Source organism: Drosophila suzukii, chromosome 3 (assembly GCF_043229965.1).
Source record: "Drosophila suzukii chromosome 3, CBGP_Dsuzu_IsoJpt1.0, whole genome shotgun sequence".
NCBI lineage: Eukaryota > Metazoa > Arthropoda > Insecta > Diptera > Drosophilidae > Drosophila > Drosophila suzukii.
Window position 1 is genome coordinate 55,773,952 of NC_092082.1, and position 13,758 is coordinate 55,787,709.

Here is a 13,758-nt window from a genome sequence, read left to right on the forward strand (position 1 = left end):
TGTTCACGTTTTCAGACAAGGATAAAGTCGTTAGTCCAGAAAGCGCTAGACCACACTCAATTATGATATTTGAAGACGTAATCTGTGATAAGCAAACAGCAATAAGAGATTATTTTTGTATGGGCCGCCACAAACACATAGACTCCTTCTATCTATGTCAAACTTATACAAAAGTACCAAAACATTTAATACGTGACAACGCTAATTTGATTATAATTTTTAAACAAGATGAAATGAATATTAAACATATTTACAATGATCATGTTATAGGCGATATGACTTTTAAGCAATTTATAAAAATTTGTGAGGAATGCTGGAAGCAAAAATATGCATTTGTTTTCATAAGTAAAGATAATGATGTTGATAAAGGACGATATAGAAAAGGATTCGATAGTTTTATACATCTATAAAAACACACACAGCTCTCGATCAGCTCTGGATCAGCTCGGTATCAGCTTTGGATCAGCTCTGGATCAGCTCAGCATCAGCTTTGGATCAGCTCCGTATCAGCTATATATATATATATATATATATATATATTTTACTAGTAAATAATTGGATTTTAAACCAACAACAACAACAATAACAACAACAACAGCAGCAATGGTGAAATCAATAAATAAGTCTAAAATGTTGGACGATCTGGTTCAAACCAGATTGTTGTTGACACAGAAATTGAAGAGCATGAAGTCGAACGAAATGGATCGAATTAATATGCTGGAAAATACCTTTAAACCAATTACAAAACTTTTGAATGTGACTGCAGAAAATTTTCTAAAAAATAACAAGAAGGCGCATAAACACAACGTTGAGAATCCGACTAAGCCGAACTACAACAACAATAAGCGTGAACTGATAAAATATGATGATCATCATCAGCATCGAGGTCGTCGTCGAGAAGGACAACAACAGCAGCAGCAGCAGCAACAACATGTTGAAATGCTTAAACACAAAAGACGATACTCTCCAAAGAGGGTTATGCGAAGAAGACTAGACACCCACGAGAACGACAACGACGGGGATAAAAGTGCTGCTGCTGCTGCTAACAATGACAATGATGATGTTGATGTGTTTGTTATGGAATTTAATCGTCCGCAAATAACGAGTTTTCCAATAACCAACAACAACAACAACCCACCCGACTTGATAGATACTTCCAACAATATACTATCAAACTATACTTCATTTTTAGATAGTCAAAGAGCAAAATACACTAATTTATTAGAAAACACTCCTGCACACAACGGCAACGACGACAACAATGCAGTAGTTGGTAGTAGTACATCTGCTGCTCTCCCTCTCCCTCCTGCTCCCCCCTGCCCCCACAGCTCTTCTTGCTGCTGCTGCTGTTGATGTTGATGAAGATCATTACGATATAAAATTAGGTCTTTTTAAAAATCTCAAACGTAATGCTAACATGGAGAATTTTTCTTTAGCAGCAGTCCAGCCTAATAACAAGAGATTTAAATTACCTTTTAATCTGCTACAAAGAGATTCTATGCTTGAAAAAAGTCGTAAGGTCAATGGACCTAAATTTCGTAGATTTAAAAAATAACACAGCACAGACATCGTCGTCGTCGTCGTCGTCGTCGAACACTATAAATTTTGCGCCAAGACCACACACACTCAAAAAACAAAGTGCTCACACAGAAAATTTATCTCTGCCTCAGTCTTCTTCTTCTTCCTCTAATAAGAGATGAGAAAAGTTTTTTGATAAATGGTCCCAGATATCCCAGATATAACAAGACAATGTCGATTTAGCGTCGCTTGTGAACGGTTGTGTTTACTCTTGTGCTCTGAATTTTTGTCTATTCTGTGATTTTTTGCGAGTGTTTTGTGTTTGTTTATTAACAAAGCTTAGTCTAACCGCTGGGTTAGTGTGTTTAGTGTTTTTTACTAGATCTCCCAGTGATTATAGTTATTTTAACATTTTAGTTAGATTTGTTTAATCTCCTAGCTTTGTTAGTGTAATTCTTATACTCACTAAACTTGCTAAAACTCTTTGATTCTCACTCTCTCTCCCGCTCTATATTACAACTGTAACTTAAACTCTCTCTGAACCTGCCAAATTTCTGGTAGACTTTTGGTGTGCTATTCTCTTGCCTCTTACTCTCTCTCTCTCTTGCTTGCTTTACATTGTAACTGTTCCTGCGTAAAGTTGTCAGTGTCCCACAAGCAACGCTCAATCGATAGAAGATTTTTTCTCTTGTGCTCTCTTACATTTAAATTATTACGCGATCTCGCGCTCTTATTTTTTTTTCTTCGTTTTTTTTTGTGTGTTGTGCCTTTGTGGTTTTGGAATTTGGTCCCAGTGCCAAATTTACTCGAGGTATTTTTCATATATTATTTTATTTTATTTAATTTCCTTAAAATGGCTCTGGTCTGCTCTAAGAAAAATTGTACTCTTTCGTCTTCAACTAAAGACCCTTTTATTTTCTGCTGGTTCTGCGAGTCGATAATGCACGTTAAATGCGCAGGATTTACTGGTAGAGTCAAAGACTTTATTGATCAGAATTCTGGACTCATGTGGTCATGTGAATCCTGCAAGGAAATGGTTGTTGAGATAAGCGGCTTTATGAAGCAGACTCGAGACAGCCTTTTGAATCTCTCTGGTGCTTTTAAACAGCTCAATGAGGGGTTCAATTCCGTTTGTGCCCAATTTAATAATAAAAAATTACTAACTGAGTCGCCTAAACGTAAAAAAACCAGCTTAGCGGCAGTTAATACGGTCACGGTATCCACCCCAAATCCGAACTTGGTGGCTGCAGCAGTCTCTGTTGACACTGTGGTAAGAGAACCCACTGCGCCTATGGATACAGCTGTTTTTGGTGAAGTCACTGCTTCTCGAAGTCGGGTGGTAAAAAACCTTCAGTGCCGGCTACGGTGCCGACCGTACCTATAGGTACAGAAGTTACCGTTTCTGGCTCTCAGCTTAGTGAGGTGCAATCTGCTACTGGGGGACGTAAGAAATTATCAGTTGTTCCACATAGAAAACCATTATTTGTTTCGAGATTCACCCCAGATACCACATCTGAGGATGTTTTGGAATTTATTCGAGAAAAATTCCCATCCGAGAATATTTCAGTTGAGCAATTTAGATTTTCATATGCTCGTAGTATATCGTCGTTTAAAATGTTTGCTCCGCCTGATGTGTTTAAGGTACTACTTTCTGAAAGCTTTTGGCTTAATGATGATTTAGTAATAAAAGAATTTGTTCCCAATAAACCGAGAACAAATAACAGACCTTCCACTGCGCCAAAAAACTAAAAAGTTTATTTTTGGCTTATCAAAATGTTAGGGGACTAAATATGAAGCTACCCAAGCTTTATGCTGACTCCTCTGCATTTACTGCTGAAATTTTGGCTTTTACGGAGACTTGGCTGAAACCGGAGATATCTGACAATGAAGTTCTGTCAAACAATTTTAATGCCTATAGGACCGATCGCACCTCACGTAGGGGAGGCGGTGTGCTGATTGCCGTTAGCACTAGCCTAACATCCGAGAGAATTAACTCTGATACTCCTAATGAAATTGAATTTGTTAGTGTGAAAGTTTCCTTGCAATCATTCTCAATATTTGTTACATGTTCCTATATTCCACCTGGCTCTGATTTAATAATTTATGAGCACCACCTGTCTGCGATAAAATCTGTTCTATCCCTTCTTTCTAACAGTGACCTTTTGATTGTTTTGGGTGACTTTAATCTCCCTGATATTTCTTGGTCTCCTCCTACTGACTCACTAGTTGCTATACCTCTATCCGCCCATGATTTTGTAGATGGTCTTCTAGAATTATCGTTACAGCAAGTAAGCTTTATACGGAATTCATTAAATAGACAACTAGATCTTGTGTTTGTTTCAGACCCGTCTGAAGTCACGGTATCTAGAATTGACGCTCTTGTTGTACCTGAAGACCGATATCATCCAACAATGGAATTGACAATGCGTTGATACCCTCTCTCCTTTAGTTTCTCAAACTAAAGTGAGATGTTTCCGAAAATGTAACTATAAAAAACTTAACGACATGATTTCTCAATATAATTGGACAGAATTGTACAATTGTATGGATATTGAAAGTGCCACTGAACACTTCTATATAGTGTTAAATACCTTTTTTAATGAATGCGTTCCTGATAGGTTTCCTTCAAAGACAAACAGGCCACCTTGGTTTACCAATGCGCTTCAAAGACTTAAAAACCTTAAGACAAACACTTATAAAAAGTATAAGAAATCGGGTAAGCCATCTGATTTTTCGAAATATGTGGTGGCTCGATCGGATTTTAATGTTCTCAATAGTCATTGCTATTCTATGTATTTAAGTCGATGTAAATTTGAATTTTCAAATGATCCGAAGCAGTTTTATAACTTTGTCAATCCCAAGCGTAAGTCGTCTGCATTGCCTTCATCGGTACGTTTTAACTCAGTGGAGGCATCGACGGATTCTGAAATTGCTGATTTATTTGCCGAGTTTTTCCAAACTACTTATAGTTCGGCTGCTTGGTCAAATTCTAACTACCCTAATCCCTTAAATAAGGCAAATTGTATCTTTACCCCTGAAATTACGGAAATTTCTCTCGTAAGAGACTTAGAAAAAACAACGCCAACTTATTCTCCCGGTCCTGATGGACTCCCCGGGTGTGTGCTTAAGTTTTGTGCGTCAACCATATGTAAACCGATTCTTAAACTTTTTAATTTGTCTATTTCATCGTCAGTTTTTCCTACTATCTGGAAGGACTCTTTTATCATTCCACTTCACAAAAAGGGTGCGAAGGCGGATGCCCAGAATTACAGAGGTATTTCTAAATTGTCGGCAATTCCTAAAGCATTTGAACGTATTATTACTTCTCATTTGCAACATTTATGTTCCTCGCTAATATCACCGTGTCAGCATGGTTTTGTTAAGCGAAGATCGACCACCATTAACCTTCTGGAATTGTCATCTATTGTAATAAATGGATTTAAGAATAAAATGCAGACTGACGTTATATACACAGATTTTAGTAAGGCCTTTGACTCTGTCGACCACTCTCTTCTCTTATTCAAATTAAATCAGCTTGGGTTTCCAAGTAATCTATTAACTTGGATTTCAAGTTATTTGAATGGTAGGACTCAGAGGGTTATATTCACGAACGCTGCCTCAAAACTGATCTATTTGACATCTGGAGTGCCTCAGGGTAGTCATTTGGGCCCTTTGCTGTTTACTTTGTTTATTAACGATCTTCCCTCTATCATAACACACTCTCGTGTACTAATGTATGCTGATGATGTTAAGCTTTGTTTATCACATAATGATATAGCGTCGGGTTTCGACTTACAGTCAGATATTGATTTTTTTCAGGGATGGTGTGAGTATAACCTTTTAAATTTGAACTGACTTAAATGCAACGTTATGACTTTTCATAGGGGTACTCCTACTTTTGTTAGTTACTCTCTTCAAAATACGCCACTCGGTCGTAAATATTCAGTTAATGACTTAGGCGTTCTTCTGGACCCAAAACTTAAATTTGACTGCCACATAATGTCCACTGTCAGCAAGGCCATGAGTGTTCTTGGGTTTATAAAGCGTTGGTCAAAAGAATTTGATGACCCTCATACAACCAAATTATTATTTACCTCCCTTGTCCGTCCTATTTTGGAATATTGTTCTTCGGTTTGGAGTCCACAATATCAAGTGCATATTGACCGTATTGAGTCGGTACAAAAAAAATTTCGTCTTGTTGCCCTTCGTAGTTTGAACTGGGATCAAAACGTAAGGCTACCTTCTTATCAGAGTAGATTACTTTTGCTTAATTTACCTACACTTGTAAATCGTAGAGCAATGCTTAGTACTATTTTTATGCAAAATCTTATAAGAGGTGATATTGATTCTGTAGAACTCGTAAATCGCCCAACTTTCAATGTTCCTGTTAGACTAACACGAAATTATTATCCCCTAAATTTGCCACGATGTACATCTAATTTTTGTCTGCACGAGCCCTTTCGCGTTCTATGTAATAATTATAACAACCTTTATCATTTAATTTGCACTTCAACTTCTATCCCGGTATTAAAAACTAATATTTTAACTCATTTGCTTTGTTCTTAGATGCTTCTTTTATTTTCATTTGTGTCCCGTCTCTATTTGTTTTTTGTATCTTCCTCGCGAACTCGTATTTTTTGCCCAAATTGATAAAAGGGCCCCGCGCGTAACAAGCACGTGCTTGGTGTCGTTGGGCCACTTGTTTGTACTGCTCGTAGTGCATCAACGTCCATCATATATATTTTAAAACAACACCCACAACAACAACAGCAACAACAACAACAACAACAAAACAACAACAAAAATGTGATTAAAAAGGAAAAACAAATTGCAATCAAGAGAAAAGTTTCGATGAAATCACAGTTTTTGCGTAATATTCAGCTTTTAAAAATTCAAATCCAATTGGACAGCTGTATGGTCTAAATATAAATGAAATGGAGAATGGTATTTTGCCAATAGTAAATTGAAATATAATAATCATACAATAATTATTGATAAGGAAAAATGGAAATTGACTTCTGGTCTATATCAATTGCTATTTCACACAAAGCCCGCGCATTAATCAAATTTGGACTTGAAAAATTATAGAGGTATTCTGTTAAGAACAAACGCACACAAACGAAAATACCAGAATAGTTCTCAAGGTAAGGGGTCCAAATCCTTTAAATATCAGCATATTATAAAAAATCTATTCAAACTGAAAACACAACTTATTGGCAAAGGTTTCTTGCTTACAACACAACAACAAAATCTTACTCCAAGGAGGATAAAGGATACAAGTATTGGGATGACCCGAATGAATTAATCGAGAGATTGCGATTACTATTAGCATCCGAGAGTATTGGAAATACCAATCACAAAAACGAAATTATATTTATTAAAGAAGAGCTTAGAGAGGCAAATATAATAAAATGAACCAGATTAATAAATTTGGTGAAAGCTCGAATTCCTCATCGTCCGGTGGAGAAGGAGGAAGAGGAAGCGGTTCAAGTCTAAAAAAATATATCTTAAATCGACAAGAGAAAACGGATATTGATTAAAACAGCTTGAGACAGAACATAAATATTGTGAAAAGCAAAATAATTACATTAGAAGCAAACCTTCAATCAGATGTCACTGAAAGTGCGAATTTTATAAAATTAACTTTAGAGGACTACTCACAAGTTATTTATACTAAGTATATAGAGCGATTAGAAGAAAATATTCAACGGCTTGAGGACGTTCTCTTTAAGTTACTCTCTACACAGCTACCTACGGATGAGGTGAAAAGAATTGAAGTACAGTTCCCCATTATTGTTAAAGGTTTTGAAAATAAGCAAAATGAGTGACAACAACAACAACAACAACAACAACAACAACTTGAATGCGGATTGAAGACAACTCACCGAAGAGTTGCATAGACAAGGACGAACAAATTTTATCAGACGACGTGTGATAATGAAGGGGATAGATGATTTATGGCAAGCCGATTTAGTTGAAATGATACCCTATCAATTAAATAATAAGGGATATCGTTATCTTTTAACTGTTATTGAAACTTTTTCGAAGCAAGCATGGGCTGTTGCTATTAAAAACAAAACAGGAGACAGCGTCACAAAAAGTATGAAACGCATTTTCGATGACGCACAAAGAAAACCGAAAAACTTACGATGATGGCAAAGAATTTTTCAATAAGACATTTCAAAATCTGATGAAATTAAATCATATTAATCATTATTCAACGTATAGTATTTTAAAAGCCAGCATCGTTGAACGATTTAATAGAACCATCAAAAATATGATGTGGAAAGAGTTCAGCTATCAAGGTAGCTAAAAATGGATTAATATCTATAAGGCATTGATTGCTAAATATAATAACACATACCATAAAACAATTCTGATAGCGCCAAACGATGTAAGTTTTCTAAATGAAAAATTACTCCTCCAGACCGTTTACAATCATCTGAAAATCACTCATAAACCAAAATTCAAAGTTGACGATTATGTGCGAATAAGTAAATATAAACATGTGTTCGAAAAAGGTTATACTCCAAACTGGACAACTGAGATATTCCAAATCAAAGGGATACAAAATACCAATCCCATTACGTATAATTGAAAGATTATCAAGGAAATGATATTAAGGGAGGATTTTTCGAGTATGAGTTGATGAAAACTAAATTTCCCGATACATATCTAGTGGAGAAGGTTATTAGACGTCGAAATGGTAGAGCATTATAAACGCACACACACACACACACACACACACAGAGAGTTGTGAAAGCAGAGAGTGCGGACGCGTTCTAAAATCGCTCCGCTTATTCCTTAAAGTTTTCAGCATAAAGCCAGAAGTGCAGCCGGCCATCCGGCGTGGAGCACTTGGGACACGCACCTGGACATCAGCTGGTGGACGGGAGGCCGTGGACGACATCCAGGAGCAGCTTGGGATTTTATCCCCAACAGGTTTGGCGGCCAGGCAGGGGCCGGTCGTAGGTGAGGGAGGGGAGGCATCTCTGCCTCTTATTACTTTCCACTCGTTGTTTGTTTAGCAGTTGCCAAATTTTTTCACTCGCGCTTTCTTTTTTTTTCGCAAAATTTCAAATTTGGACTTGAAAAATTATAGAGGTATTCTGTTAAGAACAAACGCACACAAACGAAAATACCAGAATAGTTCTCAAGGTAAGGGGTCCAAATCCTTTAAATATCAGCATATTATAAAAAATCTATTCAAACTGAAAACACAACTTATTGGCAAAGGTTTCTTGCTTACAACACAACAACAAAATCTTACTCCAAGGAGGATAAAGGATACAAGTATTGGGATGACCCGAATGAATTAATCGAGAGATTGCGATTACTATTAGCATCCGAGAGTATTGGAAATACCAATCACAAAAACGAAATTATATTTATTAAAGAAGAGCTTAGAGAGGCAAATATAATAAAATGAACCAGATTAATAAATTTGGTGAAAGCTCGAATTCCTCATCGTCCGGTGGAGAAGGAGGAAGAGGAAGCGGTTCAAGTCTAAAAAAATATATCTTAAATCGACAAGAGAAAACGGATATTGATTAAAACAGCTTGAGACAGAACATAAATATTGTGAAAAGCAAAATAATTACATTAGAAGCAAACCTTCAATCAGATGTCACTGAAAGTGCGAATTTTATAAAATTAACTTTAGAGGACTACTCACAAGTTATTTATACTAAGTATATAGAGCGATTAGAAGAAAATATTCAACGGCTTGAGGACGTTCTCTTTAAGTTACTCTCTACACAGCTACCTACGGATGAGGTGAAAAGAATTGAAGTACAGTTCCCCATTATTGTTAAAGGTTTTGAAAATAAGCAAAATGAGTGACAACAACAACAACAACAACAACAACAACAACTTGAATGCGGATTGAAGACAACTCACCGAAGAGTTGCATAGACACGGACGAACAAATTTTATCAGACGACGTGTGATAATGAAGGGGATAGATGATTTATGGCAAGCCGATTTAGTTGAAATGATACCCTATCAATTAAATAATAAGGGATATCGTTATCTTTTAACTGTTATTGAAACTTTTTCGAAGCAAGCATGGGCTGTTGCTATTAAAAACAAAACAGGAGACAGCGTCACAAAAAGTATGAAACGCATTTTCGATGACGCACAAAGAAAACCGAAAAACTTACGATGATGGCAAAGAATTTTTCAATAAGACATTTCAAAATCTGATGAAATTAAATCATATTAATCATTATTCAACGTATAGTATTTTAAAAGCCAGCATCGTTGAACGATTTAATAGAACCATCAAAAATATGATGTGGAAAGAGTTCAGCTATCAAGGTAGCTAAAAATGGATTAATATCTATAAGGCATTGATTGCTAAATATAATAACACATACCATAAAACAATTCTGATAGCGCCAAACGATGTAAGTTTTCTAAATGAAAAATTACTCCTCCAGACCGTTTACAATCATCTGAAAATCACTCATAAACCAAAATTCAAAGTTGACGATTATGTGCGAATAAGTAAATATAAACATGTGTTCGAAAAAGGTTATACTCCAAACTGGACAACTGAGATATTCCAAATCAAAGGGATACAAAATACCAATCCCATTACGTATAATTGAAAGATTATCAAGGAAATGATATTAAGGGAGGATTTTTCGAGTATGAGTTGATGAAAACTAAATTTCCCGATACATATCTAGTGGAGAAGGTTATTAGACGTCGAAATGGTAGAGCATTATAAACGCACACACACACACACACACACACAGAGAGTTGTGAAAGCAGAGAGTGCGGACGCGTTCTAAAATCGCTCCGCTTATTCCTTAAAGTTTTCAGCATAAAGCCAGAAGTGCAGCCGGCCATCCGGCGTGGAGCACTTGGGACACGCACCTGGACATCAGCTGGTGGACGGGAGGCCGTGGACGACATCCAGGAGCAGCTTGGGATTTTATCCCCAACAGGTTTGGCGGCCAGGCAGGGGCCGGTCGTAGGTGAGGGAGGGGAGGCATCTCTGCCTCTTATTACTTTCCACTCGTTGTTTGTTTAGCAGTTGCCAAATTTTTTCACTCGCGCTTTCATTTTTTTTTCGCAAACACTGAATCAGTGGTGGAAAGCGCTTGCGCGACCAGCTGATCGTAGTGTGCGAAAGGGGCTGCGGGTGCTATAGCAGCAAGCTTCGGACAGGGTGCAGGCCAAGCACATAAGTGCGTGCCGTAGCACGTAGGGAATTTTGGGCGGCTATTTCATAAAAAATTAGAAAATAAAATCCATAAACCTTAGTACTAAGATTTATCTTTCTTATTAAATAATTTATAAAAATATCAAAGTCCGATCGAGGAACAGCAGGATACTGCGGGTAAAGATCCAAGATTCCTGCAGTACCATCGAAATCCCCAGGCGGGGAAATGGCGGGCAGGGGATCGGGGGCACAACACCCTGGCGCTAGCCTAGGGGTTGGGCCAACCAGTAGTGGAGGCACACCGGCAAGCAAAGGCTTGGCGGCGCCGGCTAATGCCGACGGCTTCCACACGCCTTTGTCCAGTCTACCTGACTGGGCCAACACGGGTGCTGACCCGTTTAAAAAAAGCAGTGTAATGGCGAGATCGCCAGAAAAAAGGGTGGAGTGCAGTGGCAGGCAGCCTGGCACTTCCCAGCAGGAGAAAAAGGCAGCCCAAAAGCTGCTGATGAGGAGCAGGGGGATATGCTGAAACAGCTGACTGGCCTGGGATCAAAGGCCAGGGAGCTGAAGAAGCTAATGGAAGGAAAGCGTTCCATAACAAACCCCATGAGGGACATAGTCGACGAAATTGACTATCTCCAGAGGGAAGTCCTGTCGGCTGTGCAATGCATAGTCGAAGAACAAGAAAAAGCTAAGGAGATAGCTAAAAAACCTACGCAGAAGTGATCGCGAGCGGCACAAGCAAGCGACCCAGGGGTCAAGAAACTGGGATGACGTTAGCGGTACCAGCGAAAAATGCGATGCATAAGGCACCGGCAAGTGAGGCCAGTCAAGGTGCAAGTAAAAACCCCAAAACCTGGGAAGAAGCCAGAGGAGTGGACACAGGTGAAGCAGAAGGCTAGGAAGCCCAAGGTGCGACCGCCACGGAACGACGCGATAGTCATCGCAGCCTCCGCTGGAGGGTCCTATGCCGACATCCTAAAAAAGGTTAAGGCTGAACCACAGCTTAAGGAGCTAGGACAAGCAGTGCAGGCCGTTAGGCGAACAGCAAAAAAGGAACTCCTAGTTATTCTAAACAAGGTCTCTGACCCTAAAGGCGTAGAGCTTCAGACCACAATGAAGGCGGTCCTGGGCAACAATGTCGACGTCAGAGCGCTGACTGAGACAATGCTGATCGAGGTAAAAGACATCGATGAGACCACCGACAAAGCGGACATCTTATGTGCGGTTCGGTCACAGTTCGATTTGGAACTGCCAGAATCCGCGGTGGTAAACCTAAGGGTGGCATACGGAGGCACCCAAACCGCCACACTAAGAGTTATGCCTGACATAGGAAGGCGACCCTTGGAGAAGGGCAAAATTAGGCTGGGATGGACCTGGTGTAGAGTCAGCCCAAAGCTAACACCTAAAAGGTGTTTTAAATGTATGGAGTTTAACCATATAGCAGGTAATTGCAGGGTCCAGGAGGACTGCTCAATATGCTGCTACAACTGTAGCGCAAAGGAGCACCAAGCCAGAGGCTGCAAAGCAAAGGACTGCTGCATGCTATGCAAACGCAAGAAGGAGAAAGATTGCGATCACCCAAAAATGAGTGGGAAATGCCCGTACTTCAGGAGGGCTATGCAAGGGCTTAGGGGTAAATGAAGTTCCTTCAGATTAACCTAAACCATTGCGAGGTTGCCCAATCGTTGCTGGAGCAAAATGTCATCGAGAAAAACGTAGACATGGCACTCATAAGCGAGCAATACAGGAATAAAAATTCCGGAGAATGGGTAACAAATAATAGCAAAAAATCGGCAATATGGAGCTGCGGTAATCCAAAGCGACAGATTAGGAAGAAAAAATGCGGAAATTGCTTCGCTAGGGCCCAAGTGAATGGTATAGCTTTTTATAGCTGTTACCTGCCGCCAAGCCTTAGCCTTCCCCAGGCAATATCTGCGCTCGAAGAGATTGCAGAAGATGCCCGGGAAAATCGCCCCGCCGTAATTGCCGGGGACTTTAATGCCTGGCCTACAGAGTGGGGCTCCCCCCGAACCAACGCGAGGGGAAAGGCGCTACTTGAGAGCTTCGCCGCACTTGACCTAGTGCTGCTGAACTCTGGAACAAAACCGACTTTTTCAAGAGCCGGCACCAGTTCTATCATTGACCTCACTTTTGTGAACGCTGAATTGGCCTCGGGCTCCAGCTGGGAGGTTAGTGATACCTACACGGGTAGTGACCATGCAGCAATAATCTGCACGATAAATTCTAGAAGTGGCCCACCACGAGTTCCTAAGACCGTGCCAGGGTACAAAATATAAACGCTAGACGTGGAGATGGTACAGATGTTGTTCGAGGACCTCTCCACAAGCGGCTCAGCTAAAGAAAGGCCAAACCACATCGCAGAATACACCAAAGTAGCCTGTGATGCATCTATGCAGAGAAGGGGGAAAACCTTATTAAGAAGAAGACCTGCATATTGGTGGAACCAATCCATTGCGGAAGCCAGGAAAGACTGCCACAGGGCAAGACGCGCATACCAACGCTCAAGAGGAAGGCCCGAATTTGAGGCACTGCAAATATATTTCAGGGAAAAAAGACGAGCCCTGGAAAAAACTATAAAAGAGAGCAAACGCAGGTGCTTTAACAATATGTGCGAAGAAATAGACTGCAACCCATGGGGCTTCGCATATAAACTCGTCACAAAACGGCTGCGGGTATTTAGTCGGCCATCACCGACATGCCCTGTCAGTCTAAAAAGGATAGTGGAAACACTATTCCCAGAGCAAGAGGGTATGGCTCGAACCTCACTGATCGTGAACAGGGCGAGCATAAAGCTCACAAGTGCCGAAGAAGTCCTCCAGGTATTGAAGACAATACTGAACGACAAGGCACCGGGACCAGATGGAATCCCGAATAAAGTTCTCAAAATTGCCATAAAAGCAAATACTAAAGAGTACGTTGACATGTATAATGCATGCATAACGGAAGGTGTGTTCCTTAGCCGCTGGAAAACACAGCGGCTGGTACTCATACCAAAGGGCGAAAAACCCGCGGAGGAGCCTTCTTCGTATAGGCCACTCTGCATG

General features: G+C 39.7%; 1 protein-coding gene across 1 annotated transcript; it reads left to right on the plus strand.

The window, feature by feature from the left end:
- Window positions 1–12,330: 12,330 nt before the first annotated feature.
- On the plus strand, window positions 12,331–12,990 carry LOC139352850 (uncharacterized). The gene has a single exon (XM_070995488.1). It carries the CDS (start codon window positions 12,331–12,333, stop codon window positions 12,988–12,990), a length of 660 nt encoding a protein of 219 aa, XP_070851589.1.
- The last annotated feature ends 768 nt before the right edge of the window (window positions 12,991–13,758 follow it).

Bases quoted from the DNA above. Each gene is read 5' to 3' on its own strand.
- LOC139352850 (XM_070995488.1), top strand. From the start codon at position 12,331: ATGAAGTTCCTTCAGATTAACCTAAACCATTGCGAGGTTGCCCAATCG.